At 37.3% G+C, this 24,985-nt stretch overlaps 1 protein-coding gene across 1 annotated transcript; it reads right to left on the bottom strand.

Moving 5' to 3' along the window:
* Positions 1-689: 689 nt before the first annotated feature.
* LOC131250086 (ammonium transporter 2 member 5-like) lies at positions 690-7,598 on the bottom strand. The gene is made up of 3 exons (XM_058250740.1): positions 7,011-7,598; positions 3,747-4,032; positions 690-1,294 (listed from the first exon to the last, which is right to left on the bottom strand). Exons 1-3 carry the CDS (start codon positions 7,596-7,598, stop codon positions 744-746), a joined length of 1,425 nt encoding a protein of 474 aa, XP_058106723.1. The 3' UTR covers positions 690-743.
* Positions 7,599-24,985: the final 17,387 nt, after the last annotated feature.

The following is a 24,985-nucleotide window of genomic DNA, read 5'->3' as shown; positions in this document are numbered from 1 at the left end:
ATGCTTTGATTTATTTCATTGCTTTATTATCTTATAATTTTGGTGTTTTTGGAAGGCTAGATCCTAAGGTTTTGTGCAAGGCTCCCAACAACTATGTCACTGCTGGATACACTCTAACATGTATGTATTCTTTTAACCCTATATGACTAGCACCAAACAAAATTTACATAATTAAAATGCATGAATTACATAAATACAGTTAGAGTGGTAGGAATAACCATTACAATATAACCAAAAAAAAAAAAAACTGCAGTTTTGAATCTAGTCGACTGGCTGATTAGGCGGCTGGCTCGTTTCAAGTTGGCCGAGCTGTCAAGCAGACTCGAAGAATCTTGTCTTGTCGAGTCGAGTTGAGTCATCTGAGTTTTGAATCAAGTTGGCGAGCTTTAGAACTATGGGTTCGACACCCCAAGTCACCCATATACAAATTCACTCCCAAATTGGGTGAGTACGTCCCCCACAAGTCACCCATACAAATTCACTTCCAAATTGGGTGAGTCCCCACTCGACTCAAGACCACATTGAGTCGGTCTGAGTCAGCTAACCATTTATCACGGCCTGAACCCATCCATAACATCCATTACATGAAAGAAAATTGAGAATATTTTAGTTCCAGTTCATATAACTGATTAAAAAATAACATTTGGTTCATTGCATCAAAACTAACCATAATAAAAAATCTAAATTCAAAAAGAAAAGAAAAGAAGAGAGAGTTACTAAACCCCCACTAGAACTAACACAGTTCATGTCACCTGGACCTCACCGCCCCCGGTTTTCGGCGCCATCATTGCAAAGTCATCGGCGTCATAGACTGAATTGTGCTTTGATTCCAACTTCTCCCCATCGCCCCACAATGCATATGCCTCCTCACCATGGATGGCATCATCCCCAGCTAGCATGTCATCTTCAGACAGTCGAAGTGGCACCACAAGCTTTATGAGCAAGCATATCACGCTAGTAGTAAAGATATTGAGACAGATTATAAAGAGAATCCCCCCTAACTGAATGGCTATTTGACGTATGCCGGCAATGGGGCGGCCATCGTGAAACCCATATAATAGTCCTATGTATTTATCTTCGGAGCCGAAGAAGAGGCGGTTGAGATTGGGCTCAGCAAAGAGGCCTGTGAGGATTCCACCGAGACTACCGGCAACGGCGTGCGTGTGGAAGACGGCCATTGTATCGTCCACTTTCTTTAGTAGTCCCACCTTCTTGTGTACCACCATCATTGTGTACCATGGAATGCTTCCTGAGAGAATCCCCATGATGATTGCAGCCCAACTTTGAACCACTCCTGTTTTCACATCAGCAATGGAAGTTGGTATGAGAAATCAGTCTCAGTGGGTCCCCTGCTATTTTGGACAACCAATCACTTGAACATGACTTTTTAATGGTTTTGATTTTGTACGTGGAAGTATTTTTGGTGGACTACATTTGTATGCGAGTGGTGCTCATACAAGCTTTTAGAGGTGATACTCAGCTTAGGATTTAAATTGGGTATTGCTTGTGGTTGTATTTGAGCTTGGCATATGCATCATGTGGTTGGATTTGATTGGATGGTAAGCTGCATTGAGATATAGGGCATATATAAAATATGATTAAAAGGTGATTGGTTGGTTATGTGTTTGAATGGGCTTCATTTCTAACAGCAGCTTATTATCCAATTAAATTCTATCATCATGCTGATAGCAGCCAATTCATATCCTTCTACTTAGGAAACAGTTTAGGTAACATGATAAAGCTTTAAGATGTTGAGATATGATTAGACTACATGACGCTGTCAAAGATGGATAGACAAAGCATATGTTTCAAAGTGAAACAGTTCAGAGCAGGCCACTCCTTGAGAACCTCAGATAATTCACTCCTAGCTGATTATAGCCAGATCGAAGGTCTTTCTTGGTAGATCCGTTAAGACGCAGAATACAACTAGATGGTTGCCCACAACAACCTGATGTGGTGTGGTAATGTATTCGGCACTGTGGGGCCCGTTATAATGTGTGTTTTATATCCCTGCTGTCTATTCATCTTGCCAGTTTATTTTAAGGTAAGAACTCTTCAATGAAGCAGATTCAAAACTTAAGTGGACCACATCACAGGAAATAGTGGGCACGGGTGCCGTTCAAACCTTCATAAGGCCCATCTTAATGTTTATTTGTCATCCAACATGTTGATAACATCGCCTGGAGTTAGATAAAAGGAAAACACAAATAGCAACTTAATTCAAAACTTTTTTGGTACTAAGGAATTATTTAATGATGGGCATTACAACTGTTTCCAGTGAAGTGATCCACTCACCTTCAGATTTATTTTTTATATTTTTTACCTTCATATCCTAAAACGAACCGGCAAAACGGTCTATCAGGGTAGATATAAGGCAAATATATCACGCTGGGTCCCACAGTGCCCAACACTTCACCCCACCATCAGCCAGGTGGCTAGTGGTCGGTGCTGTGTGGGCCCCACTATAATGCATATGTTTTATCCACGCCTTACATCCATTTCTAAATATTAATTTAGTAATTAATCTCATAAATGAGGCAGATATAAATCTCAGGTGGACCACACCATGGGAAACCGTAGTGATTGAATGTATACCATTAAAAACCTCCTAAACCCACTGTAATGTCTATTTGACATCTAACCTGTTGATTAGGTCATTCAGACCTCCATGAAGGGAAGAAACAAATATCAGCTTCATCCAAAACTTTTGTGGCCTGATAAGTTTTTAATGGTGGGCGTTTAATCAACGCTGTGTGGTCCACTTGAGATTTGGATCTACCTATTTTTGGTCTCAATAATTAAATGGTCTGAAAAAATGGATGGATGGCATGGATGAAATACATACATAATTGTGAGGCCCACATAGCAACGACCACTAGGCATTGGCTAGTGGTGGAGTCACTAGCCAATCCGTTTCCGATTTGGAAAGCATCCGGTGCCAAACGCTTTATGTGTAAGTTAGTTATCCAGCGGTTCGTATGTATACATGTGGCACATTTCGATGAGATCTCGACCGTTCATCTTTTGGATCATACAATAGATGATCCGAGTCCCAAAAATCACAACCGTAGAATGATTCTAGCTGCTGTTTGGAGGGAATCATTTCCTTTATACGGATCCCGGATCAACTGGGTGGATAGCTGACTCTGGGCCCACCGTGGTGTATGTGTATTACATCCACGCTGTTCATTAGTTTTGAACAATCATTTTAGAGTATGATTCTAAAAATTAAGCAGATTCAAATCTAAAGTGAAACACACAGGAAAAAATGGTAATTAACCATTAGAAACTTTGTGTAGGGGACAAAAGTATTGGATCAAGTTAGATATTTGTGTGGTACCTCCATCGAGGTCTTTGTGACCTTATCAACCGGTTGGATGAAAATAGACACTCCGGTTCCCCAAGAAATTTTTAATGGTGGATATTCATAAACACTGTTTCATGTGGTGTGGTCCACCTCAGATTTGAATATTCTTCGTTTTTGAAAACATGAACTAAAACGATCTTTCAAAACAGATGAACGGAGTAGATGTAAGGCATATATATCTTGGTGATTCACCGAAGCCGCGCCAGTAAAAGTTCGTCCACCTGGAATGGGCCTGATTTTTCGGATATGAGCCATCGTTATCCGGTCCGTCCAATGGACGGTCTCGATCCATGCATGTGTGGTACATGCAAGTAGATGGAATGCTAGAAAACCAACTTTTATTGTCATGCACGTGTAGGAGGGTATTTTGGTACATTACCGGCGGCGGGGGTAATGCATACCAAGCCCGTTATCATGCCCTGTACGGCGCCAATGACGGAAGGCTTTCCGAAGAAGAGGATGTCGAGAAGGAGCCAAACCAGCAGGCTGGTTGCCGCGCACACGTGTGTGTTAAGGACGGCCAGAGATGCATCGATGCTAGCGACGTAAGGATCTCCACCGTTGAATCCAGTCCAACCCATCCAAAGCAGGCCGGCGCCTGCCAACATCAGAAGGATGTTGTTTGGCGGGAACCTCTCCCTATCTTTGCTCGCCCTGGGGCCCACCTATTACAACACACGTCATGCCATAATTAGAAAGTTCTAACCGTTGGATGGACATCTATTACGATCAGCACTCTTAGAAGTTATTAATGTGAACCGCGCTATCGTACCTCGCGCTAGGTTACTTTCCCTAACCGAGAGCCACGTGGATGGACTTTTATAAGATCTACCCCGTCCATCATCTACTCTGCATGTTTTTCAACATGAAACTCAGAAATCATAGTGATCCATCTGTTAGATGGGCCACACAATAGGAAACAGTTGCGATGAAATATCCACATTTAGTTTCTCTGTTGGCCCACCGTGGTCTTTATGTGCCATCCAATCCAGTCATCTAACGTCCGTACCACAGAATTTCCCCAAATAACAAAATCACAGCATTCCAAAACTCAGGTGGGCCATACCGTGCGAACTTTTAGGTTCCAGGCACAATTTTATGGAGTGGCCACCCTGAATGTGGAATCAGCCATATTTATGGGATGAAGGTCAGACAAGCGGTGATGTACGTGATGGATGGGATGGATCGAGTTTTTATATGGGAGACCCTTCCATTTCGTGTGTCAGACATCTGAACCGTACATTGGTTGAGTTACCTACAGTTGGCAGCATGTTCCCAAAAATAATCGTGTCCTAAACTTAGGTATACCACACTATCCCGAGCCATATTAATTTCCGCCTAAAACATCTAAAATCACTTAGGCCAGTTTGCTTCTCCAATGTAAATGTAAATAGTAGTGTCAAAGTGTACACCAACCGAGCTAGCTCGACTCGACTCAAAAAAGCATGATTCGACTTGGTTCGAAGCTGAGTTTGAGCCGAGTTGGGCTGATTTTTTAGCTCGAAAATGAGTTCGAGCTAGCCTCATCTCAACTCGACTCGGATCGAACCCAACTCAAAACGAACTCAGATCGAACCATTTCGGTGACTTGATTACTTTGATATTGATGTTGCTCATCAAATGTTTCATTAAATGACTCAACGAAGTGTGGCCGGTGGCAAGGAAGGTATGTATATGAAATCAATACCCTTTTTCTTCTTTTTTTTTTTCTTGATTTTCATGTTGTTTTGAAGGTGTTAGATAAAATACCCATAATACCATTGCTGCTGTCTTAAATATAGTGAGATTTTGAAAGTGCAGTCTAGGTGTTTGTGAAAATGTTGTACAGGTGAACTCGGCTCGAACTGGCCCGAGCTACTGACTAAACCGAGCCGAGCTAGCCAGTCAGGCTTGAGGACCGAGCCGAGCTGAGGTCAGCTAGTGGCCGAGGTGAGTTGAGCTGAGGCCAGCTCGACTCGGTTCGACTCGATGTAAGCCCCTAAGTGTCAATAAGCAATGACTATTTTTCACCTTATAGACAAGGAAATTACCTTATTAATTATCCTTCTTGTAATCAAACAAAAATTTTGTTCGATTAAATATTTAGGGCCCATGATGTTGTGTCTAATCCACAAAATCTATCTATTTTATTAACTTATTTTAACGCATGAGATATACCCAAAGCTCAAATGGGCCACACGACAGGAAACAAGGGGAACAATGACAGTTAAAAGCTGAAAGGTGAATCATGGCTCGCAAGGATGTGCATATGTTATCTAACCTGATAATAGGGTCACACAAAATAAATACAAATACCAGCCTGATTCAAAACTTTTATGGCCTAATTTTTTAGCTCATGCAATAAAATGAGCATATACTCAATTCTCCTATTTAATGTGGTATGGTCCATTTAAGTTTTGTGGATTTGCCTAATTTTTTTAGCTCATGCAATAAAATGAGCTAACCGTGGCCCCCATAGATAGTAGACCTATTGCATTTTAACTTCTCAATTTTAGCTAAACATTCCAAACTGCCATAACTGTCAAACACGTAGCTCAACTAATTGTCTAGCTGGGCTGGGTTGGCTGGACGACGCAAACCAAGGTTCATAAAGCTATTTTGTAAATTAGTCGAAAATTTGGAATATTAATAAATGCTTAAAGTGATTGTAAATTCTTAAAAGATAAATAATTGTCAAAAGTAACAAATCATAGCTAATTCTATAATAATTAGAAAAATTTTCCTCATTTCCAAAAGACTCTGGTCCAACTAAGTAATTAACTTGGTTTGAAACAACTCAGTAGAGTTAGTTTGGCACAATAACCTATCAGAGTTGAGTTGACCCGGTTGAGTTCCAAGTTGAGTCACTGAGTTTTAGAACTATATATGGTCCGAGTGACCATTACTAAATTTTAGAACTACCGTCCGAATGACCAGACAGTTCATACTGTGGATCCCACCTAGGAGTGGCTGCAAATTGAAATTGCCCGATCATCCAATGTGGATGGCTTATATATGTTTTCAAGTGATTGGTGGTTAGGATTGTTTTGTTAATGACCCATTTGACCTATGGCCCACCAGATGAACAACAGGCACGTTAATGGGCCCAGTAATACGAGGACATCTGCAAGATGTGTCCTATTCTAAAGAGGACAGACAGATCTTAATAGTTCACTCCTAAGAAGGAAATAGAAAGAAAACTAATTAACCACAGCAAACTGGCCTGTTATTGGGCTCGCTTGACTATGACCTTGGTCTTAGCCAGCTAGGGTTGTTTCGGGTCTATTCTTGGAATGGTGGTCTGCGATTGATTGTCATACACCAAAAATCAATGAATCTCACCCAGGCTACCCTCAGTCAGATGAGCTGCGTCGATGTCTGACTTTCAAGCTTTAGAAAATTAAAAAGGCTGGGTTAGGCGACCCAGGCCGTGTTCTTCATCATCCTGGCCCACCCCTGATGTTGTCCATTGACAACCCTATTCTTACACATTGAACTTTTTCGAGCGTTAGACCAAAAGAGCAAAACACCCTCATAAATATTATTCATGCTCTCTTGCTCTCTCCACTCCATTGAAATGTTAGTGAAAACCTGTGTGGTCTTAACCCGTTAAAATGATGAAATTACGATATAAAATCTGAATGATCGAATGCAATATCCTTACCCAAAAAGCTGCGGTGAAGCCGGAAACACCCGACGAGAGGTGAATTACGTAGCCTCCTGAGTAATCAATGACGCCGGCCCTAAACAAGAATCCATTCGGGCACCATAGGCTAAAAGCTCCAATGGTATAAGAGAATGTGAGCCACAGCGGCACGAACAACATCCATGCATTGAAATTCATTCGCCCAAGAAGTGCACCAGCAATCAGAATCAGTGTAATTGCTGCAAACACAAATTGGAAGAAGACCATCGTGGCGGTTGGGAACAAGCCCGAAAATGCTTTATCCAAAAGGAACCCTTGGTCTAAGGCCACGCCGGGCCGTCCCCAGAAGAAGAGAAGCCTTTCACCGAACGACATTTGGTATCCCCAGCCAACCCAACACACTAGCACGGCTGCAAAGGCGTAAAGGGCCATGAATGCAGAATTCACAGCCCATTTCTTCTTTACAATGCTACCGTAGAGGATGACGAGCCCGGGCACGCTTTGTAGGCCCACCAAGGTTGCAGCCGTGAGTTGCCAGGCATTGTCGCCTTTGTTCATCCATTCGGGACTTGCCTCACCGGGGGCCAGGTTTGAAGGAAGCGCCATTTTTGGAGAAGGATCAGATACTTAACATACAAAGGAGAGAGGAAGAAGATGAGAGGTTGTGCACTCTCAATCTTCTTATGTATTTTATGTGCCTTCTCTCTATTTTTTGGTTGTATTTTGTGGCTTTGTTTGGAGAGAGATAAGGTTTGAATTGAAGGGTTGGAGTGATTATATAGGAGAAAGAGAATCGAGGTTTTGATGTTATTTGCATGAATCTGGTCATTTGTGTTTGTTTTGAGTGTTGGTGAGTCGGCTATTTTATGGTGTTTGACAAAGTCACTAAAATTCCCTTGTATTTTGAATGATATGGGCGTGGGATTTTATTTAGTGGGATAGTATTAATTTACGTTAATCACCAAGGTTTGTGTTGCCCATGGATGATATGGGCGTATCGGCTGACGTAGGCCCGGAACATAGCAATAGGTACTTGTGGTGAATGATACGATACGCTAAAACTGATCTCTAACACTGATCTCTAACGCAACTCAGCGGCTCAAGCAACCAACGTGCAAAATCATACGGTGCAGTGACAGCATCTTAGGTGGGCCAACCGAATCGAGACATCGAGTCAGGGCCGCAGTTCAACGGATCTAACTTCCAGTTGATAATTTCACAAGCCATGTGTGGTTGGAGTCAAGACCCGGTTCAATTGGACTATGTTCTTTGTTGCACCAAGCTAAGGTAACTATTATAACTTGGGATAGGTTTTGATGTGTAGTTGAATTGAATAGCGAACAAGCAGTTTAATCGAGTCTCTATTTCAAGGCCAACTTGTAAGTGCATAATTGCAATTTGGAACTAGATCTTTATTTCCACTTCATTGTACCATGATTGCAATTCAAGAGAATAGTGCATCCAAACAGTCTTCGAGAATGTTATTTTGATGAGTCTAGATCATCTGAGCAGTGGCTTGGAAACAAACTTGATGGTCCACATAGATTATGCTACAAACCATCAAGTTCCTATTTCAGGGCCTTCATCACATGAGGTCCGCCATTGGTGTCTCAAACTTCATGAGCTAGGGATTTTTATTTTATTTTTTTAATTACGAAATTCATGATTTATACCTTTTTGTTAATTGGGTTGAGTGAATTTAGAAATTAAGCTAACCAACATATTAATTACATAGTTCATAAATGTGGCCAATTTGTAAATTTGGTGTCCAACCAAACACTCCCAAAAGATCCTTTGTCTTTTTTGAGATTTGGCGGAATACACAACGGTCGAACAGCTACAGCACTGTGCTCCCACGAAGATTCCTAGAGCCTCTTTGAACATAGTCGGTTGATAGGACCAATGGCTCCCATGGCTGTGGCACCGTATATTTTTTACTAATCTAATCTTTCTATATTGTCTTAATCAGTATACTCTAGGGAACCCAAAACTTAGATTATTTTATTTTCTCGTGAGTGGTACGTGTCTTGCGTGACACGTACCTATTATGGTAGTTTTTAAAAATCTTCCATACTGTCCTTTTCTTACGGGCTGTTGGGTATGATAAGTGGGGCCCATGGTTGAGCAATCTAGGCCACTAGTCAGTTGGGCGTCCGCCTTGATAAACTTTTACATTAAAGATAATGTAGATTTTTCGGTTGGGAATGGGGGATTAGGTGAACTAATCAGTATTTTCTCAATTTTGAGCAAAATTTTTAAAAATTTTCAATGTTTCAAGTTGAAATATGTTTGGGAAGCGATGAATTGTGTACTTAAGAATGCGTTGAGTATGATAAAAATAGAGATTGAATTTTGGATTGTTAGAGTTTGATCAACTAAGTAATCTACCACCTAAGTTCTTGCTCTCAATTAATTAAGAAATAGTTTGAATATCATATTAATCTAAATTACAAGACACATTCAATTTGTCTTCTGTAAGACATGATAAAAGTTTTGATTGTTAGTATGTGAATCATTGATGGATGATGAGAATCGAGTCTGGAAAATTTTATCCACCTTAAAAAAAAAAAGAAACGGTTAAAAAAAAAAACAGGAGATCGACAAAGAGGTTATGAAAAAGAATAAAAAGAATGAAAAATATGGAAAAGAATACAAAAATAAAAAGAATGAATAAAAAATTGACCGTCGATATAAAATCAAAGAGTGGAAAAAGAAAGAAAATGGGATAAGTTCGGAATCAGTACTTGAGTTTCAAACTAATCTTGAAGTGATGAGTATGGCTCACATGATGAACTAATAGTATTCGTACAGGAAGTAAATTGATTTCCACTAAGTACATTAAAAAACTTGATATGTAAATTATGCTGGATTTAACGGACAAAGAATTTACTTAATTGGTTGCTTATGTCGTTCGGCTCTAAGTTTTCAAAACTCCATTTTCGTATCTTAGTTCTACCTATTCATCCTTGAGTATACAAATTAAAGATTATTTTCTTATAGAGATTTTGAACATTAAGCATTGAGATTTATTTCACATATACTTTGCTCGAGACTAGCAAAATGCTGGTTGGGAATTGTGTTGAGGGTCAAATATTGCATATTATCCCCCATTTATATCTTGGTTTTATGAACATGATAATGCTTAATGTTCTATTTTACTCATGTTTGTGTTACAAGGTGAATTTAAGAGCTTGGATTAAAAATGGTGCTAAAAGCATGGATTTGATGCTCAAGAATCACGAAGGCAAGGGATGGATCTTAGGAGACCAAGCTTGAAAAATTCACATGCCAAATATCTAAGAAAACCAAGTGGGGAATGAAGAGAATCAAAGATTTGAAGTGAAGAAAAGGAATCCTAAAATCATTCTTAAAAGCATATTTTGAAACTCTGGGTCATTCTGTGAAATTGCGCAAAGTGAAGTCTATTTTAACAAACTGTGTAAATTTGAGGCGGTTTCTAGAGTTTTTCAACTAGGTGTGAAAGTCAGAGTTCCATAACTATAAATAGGACTCCCTAGGATGCTCCAAAGGATATTCTAGGGTTTGGAGGAGCAAAGCACAAGGGTGGAGAGCCGTCACCAAGCGTTTTTCTTCCTTTCTTCCTTAGCTTTTCATTCTTTCTTCTAGGGTTTTAGTTCTAATCATGTCTACGGTTGGCTAAACCTCTTAGCTAGGACTAAGAGGTGAAGCTTGTAGTGTGATGGGATGTTTTTTTATTGCTTTGATTCATGTTTATGTTGAACTTGCTTTAATTTTAGTTTGATATTTGAGGAATACTTTCAATTTTTAATGATTTATTGTGACTTAAATTACAGCATATCTGCAATAGATTTGAGTATCTTCTTTTCTTGTTTTGAGATTATAGGATTGGTAAATCCTATTGTTTGCCATCGTCTCATGGGCATGGTTTGGTGATGAAATCCCTGCCAATTATCATAATTCTCCTCTTTTGAGAATTAGGTCAAAGGAAGTTCAGATTTGATCTTAATTGCTATATCTTCTAATTGGATAGGATAGGACTCCAATTCCAATTGTGTTACTTGAATCAAGTAAGGAATCACCCTGATTGCTTCAAGTGGATCCTTGGAAACCCTAGTTCCCACCTTTGAATTCTTAAGTTTCTAATTGCACACTTTACAATTACTTCCTTCAATTCCAGATTTAGATTAATATCTTTTTCTAGTTCTATTTCTAATTGCTTTTGCTTTTAGAATACACACGAGATTAGTCCCTGTGGATTCGACCTCGGTCTCATCGAGATTATTACTGCATCACGACCCTATACTTGGGGTTGTGAACAGCACACATGCCTTGCACTATGGATTGGTAAGCCGTTTCACCCTGGTTCAAAATGTGTTCCCATCCTACTTCAAAAAGAATAGGAACTAGACCAAACCTAACAATGTGGTTCAGATTCACAACTTTTTCTATGATAATGTCCCTTGTGCGAAAGTCCTGGACATTTTTTGAATCATCCTCTGGCGGACGTATGATTTGTACACCAAGAGGAAGGTATCTAGAATATGAACCAACTCGAGCCTTGTAAATCGATTTCTTGGCTCTACGTTCCATTGAGAATGCACAAGAAAAATATCAAAGAAAAATAGATGAAAAAGAGTAGATCAGATTTGAAGCAAAACCCACTAGAAAAAGGGGTTCAAATAGAGAAAAATCTACTCAAATATGCAAATCTAGCAATAGACCACCTAAAAAGGAATTTGAAAAAAAAAAAAAAATCACTTACAAGTGAGTTTGGTTGATGGGTTGGTCGAATGGGGCACCGGCTAACCGAGGAAGGAGTGAAATGAAATAGATTTAGGAAATTTTCCCTTTATGAGGCAAACCCGCGCAATTTTTGGCTAGCTCGAGCCCCTGCTTGAATGGGCAAATTTTTCAGCTAGCCCCAGCATGTGCTCGGCTGGTCAAAAAATCCCAAATTTTTTATTTTTAAAATTTTTATTAATATTTTATTTCATTTCGTGCATTTCATCATAACAAATAAAAATAAACGTAAATGTAAAGAAAATGAATAAAATAAATATTTAACAATATATAATCCAATATCATGCTTTAGACTAGAAAACTTAACTTTGTCAAGCGGCTTAGTCAGTATATCTGTAAAATACTTCTCAGTTTGAATGTATTCCTGCATGATAGTTTTGTCTTCAACTAATTCTCGAATATAATGGTATCGTATATCAATATGCTTCTCAGCTAGCATTCTTTTCATCCACATTAGCTGGGTGCAAGCATTTTCTGTCACAATATATTCAGCTTCTACAGTGGATAGAGATACATAATTTTATTTCTTGCTAAGACACGATATTAAGTAGTTTCCAATATAAAACATCCACCACTGGTAGATTTTCTATCATCAATATTTTCTACCCAATTTGCATCTGTATAGCTTGTGATTTGTACAGATGTATCATGTCGATACTACAGGCCTAAGTTCGCAGAACTTGCGACATATCTGATTATCCGTTTAACAGCAATTAAGTGAGATTCTTTAGGATCAGATTGATATCTAGCACATATTCTAATACTGAATGCAATATTAGGTCTACTAGCAGTAAATACAGAAGACTACCGATCATACTGCGATATAGTTGAGAGTATACACTTTTACCTGATTCATCTTTTGAGAGTTTAAGAGTCGTACTCATTGGTATATCGAAATTTTTACCATTTTCAAAGCCAAACCTTTTTACATGGTTCAATGTATATTTGATCCATGATATGAACTACCTTCTTCAAGTTGTTTGACTTATAATCAAAGGAAATAGTTTAGTTCGCTGACCATACTCATTTTAAATTTGGATTTCATTGGATCTGCAAACTTAGTATATAGGTTAACTCACGTAGATCCATAGATAATATCGTCAACATAGATTTGAAATATCAGGATATGATCATTATATTTCTTGACGAATAGGGTTTTGTTAACACTACCCATAACAAAATTATGACTAAGTAAGAATTTAGTCAACTTTTCATACCACGCTCTAGGAGCTTGTTTCAAACTATAAAAAGCCTTTTTAAAATAGTAAACATGATTTGGAAGTTTGGGATCCTCAAAACCCTATGGTTATTCAACATATACTTCTTCATTTAACATTTAGATCACCGTTTAGAAAAGCACTTTTTACATCCATTTGATAAATTTTGAATTTTTTATAGCATGCAATCGAAATAAATAATCTGATCGATTCAAAACGCGCAACTGGTGCAAAAGTTTTATCGTAGTCAATACCTTCAATTTGAGTATAACCTTATATAACTAGTCATGCCTTATTTTTAATAATGTTTCCCATTTCATTAATTTTATTTTTAAAAATTCACTTGGTTCCAATCACATGTTTATCAGTAGGTCTAAAAACCAAATATTATACATCATTTCTAATAAATTGATTTAATTCGTCTTACATGGCATTTATCCAACTTTCATCAGCGAGTGCTTCATTTATATTACCTGGTTCAATTTGGGAAGTAAAGCAGACATGGTTACATATATTTTCTAGTGTCTTCTTGTCTGAACGCCAGTGTGAGGGTTACCAAGTATTTGGTTAGTTGGATCATCTTTGACTAACCTTAAGTCAGTATTAACTGATTTAGATGAAGATTCAGGTATATTAATCAAATTGATATCATCATCATCTTGATCAAGGTTGGGTGTGATCTATCAATCATCTATCACAACATTTATAGATCTTGTATAACCCCAGTTCTTTTGTTAAGAACACGGTATGCTTGACTGTTTAGAGCAAAACCTAGAAATATTCCCTCATCGCTTTTGGTTTCAAATTTTTTCAAGTTTTCTTGGTCACGTAAAATAAAGCATTTGCTTCCAAAAGTTTAAAAATATTTAACAGTGGACTTTTTATTAAACCATAATTCATAAGTTGTTTTGTTTTTAACTTTTCTAATATAATCATCATTAGTTGTATAGCATGCAGTACTAACAACTTCAGCATATAAATTTTTAGGTAGGTTCATGCTATTTAGCATTACACTAGCCATTTCTTATAAAATTTTATTTTTTCTTTCAACAACCCACTTTGCTGAGGTGTTTTTAGAGTAGAAAATTCATGCAGTATACCATGGTCATTACAGTATTTCTCAAAATTGCTATTTTCGAATTTGGTACCATGATCACTTCTAATTCTGATTATAGATAACTCTTTTTTTCAGTCTAAATGCGTTTTATAAGTTTTTTGACTTCATCAAGAGTATCTGATTTTTCTCTTAGAAAGGTTACCAAGTATATCTAGTATAGTCATCAACTACAACCAGAAAATATTTCTTTCCGCCTCTACTCTCCATTCTAGTTGGTCTGACTAAAACCATATAGAGAAGTTCAAGAGACCTAGCCGTGAATGAGTTCACTTTCTTGTAACTACTCCTAACTTGCTTGCCTATTTAACATACGCCACAAACTTTTTCTATCTTTTTCAGTTTGAGTAGACCACGTAAGTGATCTCTTTTGCTCAATTTATATAAATCTCTATAATTTACATATCCAAGACGTTGATGTCATAGTTCAGTCTCGTTTGTTTGGACCATATAACACAAATGACTTTTTTAGTATGAGTTATCAATTATATAGCAATTAAATGGTTTGTTCTATAACCATTTAATATTACATTTCCTTTCTCATTTATTATCTCACATTTGTGATCTGAAAAATTTATACTATGTTTATTATCACAAATCTGAGATATACTCAGAAGATTATGTTTTAATCCTTCAATATATAGAATATTTTCGAAGAGAGGTAAGTTAGGAAGTTGTACATTACCTTGGCCAATTATCTTGTAGTTACTTCCATCTCCGAATATAACTGAGCCGCCATTTACTTCATTGATATTTGAGAGTATAGCCTTATCACCTATTATGTGTCTGAATATCCACCATCTAGGTACCATCTTAAATGGCTACTTACTTTGAAAGTTCTGGGGATTACAAGACACTTAACCTTTGAAACTCATTTCATTACGGTTCTGGGTTTAGGAGGATCTTTTGCTTTACGTTGTATTTGGGAGTTAGGATTTCTCTTTTTTCTAAATACTCTAATCATATCAGAGTTGGATTTCAAAAGCTCTTTATGTAAGTCCATAATTTTTTCAGCTAAATGAGAATTTTTGTTATTATTCCTTTGATGTTTATAAACATTGGCATTATTATTTATTTTAAAGACTTGAAAATGTTTTGAGTTTTTGAAGTCATTCATCTGTACAATATCAATCTAGATATCTTAACCTTATAACTATTCTTCAACACGAATATGATCATTGGGAATAATCTACATTCATATATCAAGCTATCTGACCATTGATTTTAAGATATATCATCATATACCTAAATATTCTCACTTGTTTATCATAACTAACCGCTCAGTCAAATATGCACTGCTAGAAAGAGACATCTAACCGTCCACTTTGATTTTGGACCCGATTATAGTGAACTAGCTACTTGATCTCTACATCCACTCGTACACACATCAAGTTGAGATTCTGATCTGTTCATTTTGTCCATCACCTATAAATATATTTAACCCACCATCTACAATCTAAGAAACTTACATATGTGAACAAGACATTCGAATCTAATGATACACATGTTCTACCCTCTAATCACTCCAGAAACCCATCTTGTGTTCTTCTATTTACAAAACTGATTGTACATATACCTGTATACACTGTTAGAGTATCAACGATCAAGTCTTCATATTTTAACATGTTATCTAACCATCTATTATGCTGGTTGATATATGTACGTTCCCTTAGCTAATTTGGTGAATAATTCTTTATACATAATGATCTAAATATAAGTTCTTTTGTAATAATTACTTAGAAACGTGCCTATAACCATGTAGAACCATTAGATTTTTCAAAACTCTCATATCAGCAATAATTATGAAAATGCATTTAACTTGTACCCCTGAATTCTAGATTATATGGTTCTCATGATCCGTTTCATATAAAATTTTATATAATGCCTATATATCATAAATTAATTATACACATCGAATTTCAGCCATTAGATCATTGTAAAAGTGGCTCAATAGACAAATCAACCCCTTAACTATTGATTTTGGTGTCCATCTAGTGAAGAAAGGTTATAGGTAGTCGTAGTAGGATATTTTCCTTCATATAAACGACTTGGATTTTCCATCATATGGACCAAGTGTGAAATATAAAAACTCCACTTTAGTAAGTTTTTCCTTTGGCACGAAGTTATCCTTTTGAGGCTTATCAACTCCTTATAAATCTGGATCTTTCAATTTAACCACTTTCTTCCATTCATCACAACTCAAATTTGGACTACACTTTGGTCTCATATAACTATGAGTTTATCAAAATTTAGGCCCCGATCTATGATCCTGTATCGTTGAGCATTGAAGTCACTTCCTTCTCTTTTGATGTAAAAGGTGATATTTTAGATCTAGGCCTTTTGCACCATCGATCAACCACTAAAATTTACCCAACCATTTGCCTATCTTGATTACACATTTTTTTCAAAATTGGGCCTCGATCATTAAGTGTGGACCGTTAATTGAGATCAAGTTCGTTTTGGCACCTGTTAGAAAAATTTTCAAGATAGGTCAATCTAAATTTCAGATCATCAAGAAAATCATATACCCCAGCCCTATTCGATGACCTAGACATAATGGATGAATTAGATTTAAAGAAAGATTGTCAGAAAAGAAAAAATTGGAGAAATCCAATTCAAGTAAGATGGGAAACACTCCCCTCATACGCCCACTCCCTTTAAAAAAAGGGGGTGTGTGTTCCTCTCTCCACTCACACACATAAGGAAGAGAGAGAAAGAGAAAGAGAACGGGAATGAGAAAGAAAATGAGAAGCCTAGACGCCCTCTTCCTTCTCCATATGTATGGTGTCTCCCTCTTACTCAAGCGATGTCGCGATTCATGTGGAAACTTTTCATGTAGAAACTTTTCATGTAGAAGCTTTCCTACATGGATATCTACCTAGGGTTTAGAACTAAGGCTAAGGTGAGGGATTCCTTTAAGCTTATATTAACTTGAGTTTATATGAATTCTTTTGTTCCTTTATATGATTTGAATCCTCCATGAAAATATTTAATTTACCCCCATCAATTATTTATCCTTTGAAAATTATGGTTAAGGTGTGATGTTAATTATGAATAATCTTTCTGAATTTATGTGAGGAAATCCTTTAAGCTTACCTTAATTTAAGTTGATATGCTTTATCTTGCATTTTACATGCTATGCTTTCATGTTAGTATGATTCTCTCCTTACAATTGTTTAATTTACCACCAACAATTATTTATCCTTTGAAAATTTTGGTATCATGTTAATTACAAGTGATTTTCATTATTTTTATGTGGGGCGATGGATACAAGTCTTGCCCTTGCCTTTACCAATTTAATTGAGTTAGTCCTTGCTACTCTTCTCTTTATTAAGTTAGCCATTGCCACTCTCCTCTTTGTTAAGTTGGCCATTGCCACTCTCCTCTTTGTTGAGTTAGCCATTGCTACACTCATCTTTATTGAATAAGCCATTGCCACTCTCCTCTTTATTGAGTTAGCCATTGCCACTCTCCTCTATATTTTATTAGCATTGTGCTATATACCTTTAAGGCTTGGGCATATGTCTTGGAATTCTAAAACTCTCATGATAAAGTTTGCATTCTCTTTTATGTAAGTAATGTGTTAAAGGTATCATAACTAGTGATTCAAATATTTTATCATGGACGTAATGCGCTCTGGGTAGAGACCCTCTTAGTTGATGCATAATTCCATGAGTTTTGGGTAGTTGTGTACAAATCGATGTAAGTAATTCGCAATGTATGTTACATCACTTCCGAGATTGGATATCACAAATAGTCACTCCATGAACAAATTGTGTCACATAATTCATCAAACTCTAGTTGTGCTACCTCGAGGTGTTCACGTAAATCCACGATAGCGTTGGACATACCGACAAATCTCCGTAGTGTGAGAATGCAGGGTTAGCCAGGCTTTCTATGAATTATATTTCATATTATGATGATCACTATGTATGATAAGTTGCACACCCTTTTTTAGGCATGCATTCATGTAGATTGGTTGCTCATGTTGATACCTTTCGTAGTGGTTGTAACACCCCGTACCTTCAGTACACAGGTGTTACCTTATCTTAAAACTCGCATCAACTGAGCCTAAAATACTAGGCGACTTAAAATTTTGACATGCATGGAATGGGACTTCCAGTTAACATCGAGGCCATCTATTAGAGTCAATAGGAGCTAAGCTTAACCCAACACCAGACAGTGAGATAAAACTAAATGAACGCCTCAAGTTAAACTTATAAATCAATCTATCTAAGTCATATTAGGGGCAAGGCATCCACTAATGACCCTTGAAGAAACCATCATTGCACTACAAAGCCCTATTTAACCATTGAAACTCGTCCTCAGATCGATCCAGCCATCGGAACAGCATATATGGGGCCAAATAGGGCCTGAAGTGTGTGATATGGCCCACTTGGGCCTTGGCCCCGCCTGAACCCGAGTCGGGATCCCTGGTTAGGGACCCTAAGAGTTGTGGATGGGCTGGATTTATCACAAAAATTGTGATGGGCCCTGCACGGTGTGCGTGTGCACCCCATACACATATGCACGACATGCACCAGAGCTATGGGCTCGGTCAAATTGGCCTTGACCGAGCTCTTTACACAAAATGAGAAAGCCAGTGCCCTCCCGCCAAAATAAGGATTCAAATGGCCGATCCTTGAGCTCCTAGGTGGCCCACCAGGGCCACTTTTCGGGCCACCTGAGTCGTTCAAATACTCTGTGGGGCCCAGCTTACTTTCATCACTGCTGCCCATTCCGTGAGAGAGTCATGCTCTCCCATTTCCAAAAACGGCCAAGCAATAGCCTACGTAGGAAAAAGCAGAGAGGACTTTGAAAAGGCCTAGCTATATGTCCTAGAGGGGAGGTGAATAGGACAATGCCAAATAAAACTAATAACAGCGGAATTAAAAAGAATATGATAGCCAAAATAACTCACAATGCAGGAAAGTAAAACAGCCTCAAAATTCAGATCTTGAGAGGTTGATACAAATGTTGTTCTAAGGACAACCTTACACCAAAAACCAGAGTTTATGGTAGGACAACCTTATTTCTAGAAAAATGTTTGTATCAAATCTCAAACCGAAGAGGAATACAGAAATAAATACAAACTGAATTGAAATAAATTGTAATCACAAATGTATTGTTCTAGGGATAGCCATACACCATAAAAATGGCAGGGCAACCTTGCTGGAACAACTTTCAAAGGAAATTGAATATCAAACAGATAAAGGAATAGCAGAAAATAAATTCTAAACTATTACAAAATTCTCACAATGCTTGAATTCACCACCATACATACATCCCACAAAAGAATAATTAAAGATCAGAAGTATAAATCATTCAACCACAACATAAGGGATTATAGTGGTTCGCCTGTGTGTTTACCAACTATTAAACAACAGCCACACAAAATGCTACTCCACTCCTAATATCCTTACACAGGGGATATTAGCGTTCACTAACAAAATAGGTTTTCCCAGGTTCACCCAAAACCTTTACAATTGTGTCTTTGTCTGTGGGCTTACACAATTAAAAAAACCCCACTTCTGAGTTTTCCTGGCTCTCCTCAGATAACCAATATAACAAGATTTTTCTGGCAAATATTGAAAGAAACCAAAACAGAAAGGAATTTACAATTAAATGTAAAATATCTGATTATCTCCTTCGTTGTAGCAGCCCGGTAGAACCAAATCAGAGTAGATGATTGAATGTCCAAGTTCAATGTCCAGTACTCAATTACAATGGTTCTAATTCTAATAGATTTTAAATTAAACCAAATAGGGCTTGCCTTAATTGATTTTGATTCCAAAGAAAGGGAATAACAATTCCTCTTATCAAATTAGATTGGAATAGCAGAAACAAAATCAATTAAATAAAGCTAAGGAAAGAAAATATTAAATAAGCACACTTAGCTTAGATGGAGCACAGAGTTATCTCTCAGAAGTTCGACGAAGATTGGCTTGAATGGATTAATTAATTCGATGATTTCTTCTGAGATTCGTGCACTATTTATAGATGAGCAAATCGCGTCTTCGACTAGACTAGGGAGCTCTTCGACTAGTCGAAGCAATAACAGATATTTAAAAAATCCGGCGGGCTATGCTTTAACCGTTCTACGACTGGTTTTAGGTCACTTACGACTGGTCATAGGTCTCCTTCGACTGGTCGAAGAACCTGAAACATATCGCTGGATTTTGAGTCAAAGTTTTTCGACTGGTCGAAGATGCAGTCGACACTGTTCCTACGACTGGTTGAATATATTCCTGGACTAGTCGAAGCCTAACAGATTTTATCCAAAATTTGTAACAAACTCACGACTGATCGAGGAATTTCTTAGACTGGTCGAAGCAACTCTAGGACTAGTCGAAGAAGGCCTAGGACTAGTCGAAGAACAGACCAAACTCATGTAAAATAAACATTCGATTTATGTATCCAAAATGACCTACTTCTAAGGTCAACCTATGGTCAGTCAAACCTCAACCAAGAAGTATGGACATTGAAACATTAGGAACAAGTGACCTTGAAGTATGAGCCTTGAAGTCTTGATGTAGTTGAAACCTTGATGTAGCTCAATCTTGAAAGTGTATAAACTGCCTTGAACTCTTCTTGAAGTCTTGCAGCTTGAGTCTTGTCTTGTGAGCTTTGCTTGTTTATGAATGTTGATCCTTGAGAGAGCTTCACTTATGCAAGTTATATATAACAGTGATTTTGGCACCACAATTTTGACAACAGACAGGGATATAAACTATTGCACTTACAATCTCCCCCTTTGTCAAATTAGTGACCAAACACATAACCAAGATAAACAAAAAGTAAAACAACTGGTTAATACCTGCAAATCAATATTCAATATTCAACATTCAACAAGCTCAAACATACTCCCCCACTCCCCCTGAGTAACATAATCAATGCTACTCCTCTCACAATCACATCGTTAAGAACAAACCATTCTCCCCCTTTTTGTCACAATATGACAAAGGAGAACTAAATAAAGGAATATATGAGAGTAAACATAAGGAAGTAAGAGAGTATAGCAAAAGAGTGATAGAGATACTCAGCATAGCATCACATAGAATAAATATCCAGCATAAAACATAGATAGTATCCAACTCAAAATCAGTCAACCAAGTGCTAAGTTATAAAGTTATTACAGACCAGAAGTCTCATAAAAACTACTAAGAACCAGAACTTGATGACGGAACAGGAATAGAGGGATCAAGTTGGTGCATGCCTTTGTTCAAGTGCCTAAGATATTTGCGCATGTACTTGAATTGCAAATCATGAGCAACAGACATGTTTTCCATCTTTACATTTATATTCTCAACTTTATCCTCTAATGCCCTTAGACGAGCATCAACATCAGATGGTTCAAAAACTGGATCATTTGCTGAGTCAGAATCCAGTTCCTCAAAAATGTCATCCATATTAATGTCATCACCAGCTTCTTCATGAGCACCACCACCACCACCACCTCGTTCAGGAAGTAGATCCAGCTTCATCTTATTGACATTAGTATTGTTGAAGATCAGATGATGGATTGGTGCCTCATCAACTGGCATATCGACTAACATATGTGTAGCCAATACAGTCATTAAATAGGCAAAAGGAATGTCACTATGACCAGGATGGAGTCTAAATTGAAGAATGAAATGACAGATTAAGGATGGTAAACAAATCTGAGTACCATTAGAAATAACATGGATAACACGAACCATAAACGAAGTCAAGTCAGATTTATTACCCGAACGAGGATACAGATTAGACACAGATTTTGTGGAGAATTCTATACTTGGGTAACAAATACCTTGCGGGAAGTGCATTCCCTTTTTGAGTCCATTGAACATCCATGTTGCACAAATCTCTAGTGAGCATGCGTTTTTCAGACATTGAGGGTTTATCAGTTAAGTTATGGATAGGAATACCCTCATCATGCACAGGAATGTCCATAAGGGCTGAAATTAAATGACGATCAACGTCAAAAGGCCCTTCTCTAGTAGATATTTTAAAAGTTAAATTATCCTATGAAAAAGCACTAATACATGTAAACATGGATTGGGCAATGGACCGGTATGCAGGCCCACCCCAATGTAATAAGTTAACCTAACCTACAGCTTCAAGCATAGGAAGGATGTCAAAAGGTGCAATATGATTAACATCAACAGGATGTTCAACAATAACATTACGTGATCTAATGTCCCTAACATATGATGGATCATCATTGGGAACAAGAAGATGACATTTAGAGATAACGGTCGATCTGGAGGAAGGAGAAGGACCACGGGAAGTAGTTTTTCTACCTCTAGAAGCCATTTGCAACAAGGATTTCAAGGAATTAAGAAGTTACAAATGATTGAGAAGTGGGTTTACTCAAAACAGATTTTTCAAAATCCAAACCCCAAATCTCAATGAAATCCAAAATAGAAAGCTTCAAGCTAGAAAAGGAAACAATCTAGACATAAATCTGCAAGAAAAACGGGATTTGGAACACTAACCTTGAAGAACATGAAAGATGGGTTCGACAAGTCGAAGCTTGGCTCCAAGGAGAAGAAGAATGAAATGAGGAAGAAAGCAAAAATCCCCAATTATAAGTGAAACCCGAGTTCTACGACTGGTCGTGGGTATCTACGACCGGTCGTAGGACGACTGGTCGTGTATACTCACGACTGGTCGAAGAAGCCCAAAAATTCATATTTTATACAAAAATTGGAATTCAATCTAGCAAATATATACACTATAATACAAGTATACATAAATAATCAATTTAAAATGCACATGCCAAGATCAAATTTCATCTTTTTGAACCTGCTTTTATCGAGAGGTTTTGTGAAAATGTCAGCACGTTGATCTTCAGTAGGAATATATTCTAGAGATATAACTTTTTCTTCTACTAATTCCCTTATATAATGAAATCTAATGTCAATGTGCTTAGTACGAGAATGCTGAATAGGATTTTTTGAAATATTTATCGCACTGGAATTATCACAATGTAATAACATAGAATCCTGTTTAATTCCATAATCACTTAGCATTCGTTGCATCCAAACAAGCTGTGTACATGCATTACCAGCTGCGATATACTCAGCTTCAGCTGTTGAAAGTGATATAGAATTTTGTTTCTTACTAAACCAGGAAACTAGACAATTTTCAATGTAAAAACAACCACCACTGGTTGATTTTCTATCATCTAGATTACCAGCCCAGTCAGCATCCGAGTACCTAGCTAATTGGACACTAGTCTCATGAGGATACCAGAGACCGAGATTTACAGTACTTGCGACATATCTAATAATTCGCTTGACAGCAATCAAGTGAAATTCTTTTGGATCATATTGATATCTTGCGCAAATACCAACACTTAGAGAAATATCAGGTCTACTAGCAGTTAAATATAACAAACTACCAATCATACTTCGATAAAGTTTTGAGTCAACATTTTTACCATTAGAGTCTTTTGATAGTTTCAGGGTGGTACTCATAGGAGTATCAAAATTCTTGCCATTCTCAAATCCAAATCTCTTGATTAGATTCAAAGCATACTTAGATTGAGAAATGAATATTCCTTCATGTTGTTGCTTTACTTGTAATCCAAGGAAATAAGTCAATTCCCCAACCATGCTCATTTCGAACTGTGATTTCATCAAATCTGCAAACTCAGTAGTCAAGTCAGTACAAGTTGATCCATAAATGATATCATCAATATAAATCTGTACCATTAAGATATGATCATTATGTTTTTTAACAAACAGAGTTTTATCGACAGATCCCATTTGAAAATTATGACTTAAAAGAAATTTCGTTAGTTTCTCATACCATGCCCTAGGTGCTTATTTTAATCCATAAAGTGCCTTTTTAAGCCGATATACATGATCAGTATTTTTGAAATCTTCAAAACCCATTGGCTGTTCAACATAGACTTCTTCATGTAAATCGCCATTTAGAAAAGCACTTTTCACATCCATCTGATAGATCTTTATCTTTTTAAAACATGCAATGGATATAAATAGTCTGATAGATTCATGACGTGCTACTGGTGCAAAAGTTTCATCAAAATCAATCCCTTCAATTTGAGTATAACCTTGTACCACTAGTCTAGCCTTGTTTCTAATTATATTTCCACACTCGTCAGACTTATTTTTGAAAATCCATTTTGTTCCAATGATGTGTTTATCTTTAGGTCTTGGTACGAGATACCAAACATCATTTCTTACGAATTGGTTGAGTTCTTCTTGCTTCGCAACAATCCAGTTCTCATCAGCAAGAGCTTCTTTTACATTAGATGGTTCTATTTGGGATGTAAAACATACATAATTACATATATCCTCAAGTTGTCTACGGGTGCGAATACCGGTGAGAGGGTTTCTAAGAATTTGTGTGGTTGGATGATCTTTAACAGTCCTCAACTCAGAATCAGTCTGATTCGATGAAGTATCGGGTTTATCAATGACTAGTACTTCATCATTATCTGAATTAGAAATTGGCGTGTTTAAGTGATCATCAATGACAACATTAATGGATTCTTGAATCACACCAGTCCTTTTGTTCAGAACCCTATAAGCTCGACTGTTTAAGGAACATCCTAGAAAAATACCTTCATCACTCTTCGTATCGAATTTTTTCAAATTTTCATGATCACGTAAAATATAGCACTTGCTGCCAAAAACTCGAAAGTATTTAATAGTAGGCTTTTTATTGAACCACAATTCGTAAGCCGTTTTATTATTATCTTTGCTAGTGTAGACTCGGTTAATAATATAGCAAGCTGTGTTGACTGCTTCAGCCCAAAGATTTTTAGAGAGCTTCATGCTATTCAACATGACATTAGCCATTTCTTGAAGCACCCTATTCTTTCTTTCAACAATTCCATTTTGTTGTGGAGTTTTGGGAGCAGAGAATTT

Source organism: Magnolia sinica, chromosome 6, assembly GCF_029962835.1.
Source record: "Magnolia sinica isolate HGM2019 chromosome 6, MsV1, whole genome shotgun sequence".
NCBI lineage: Eukaryota > Viridiplantae > Streptophyta > Magnoliopsida > Magnoliales > Magnoliaceae > Magnolia > Magnolia sinica.
Note: the sequence above shows the minus strand (reverse complement) of the source record. Positions and strands in the feature narration are given on the sequence as shown.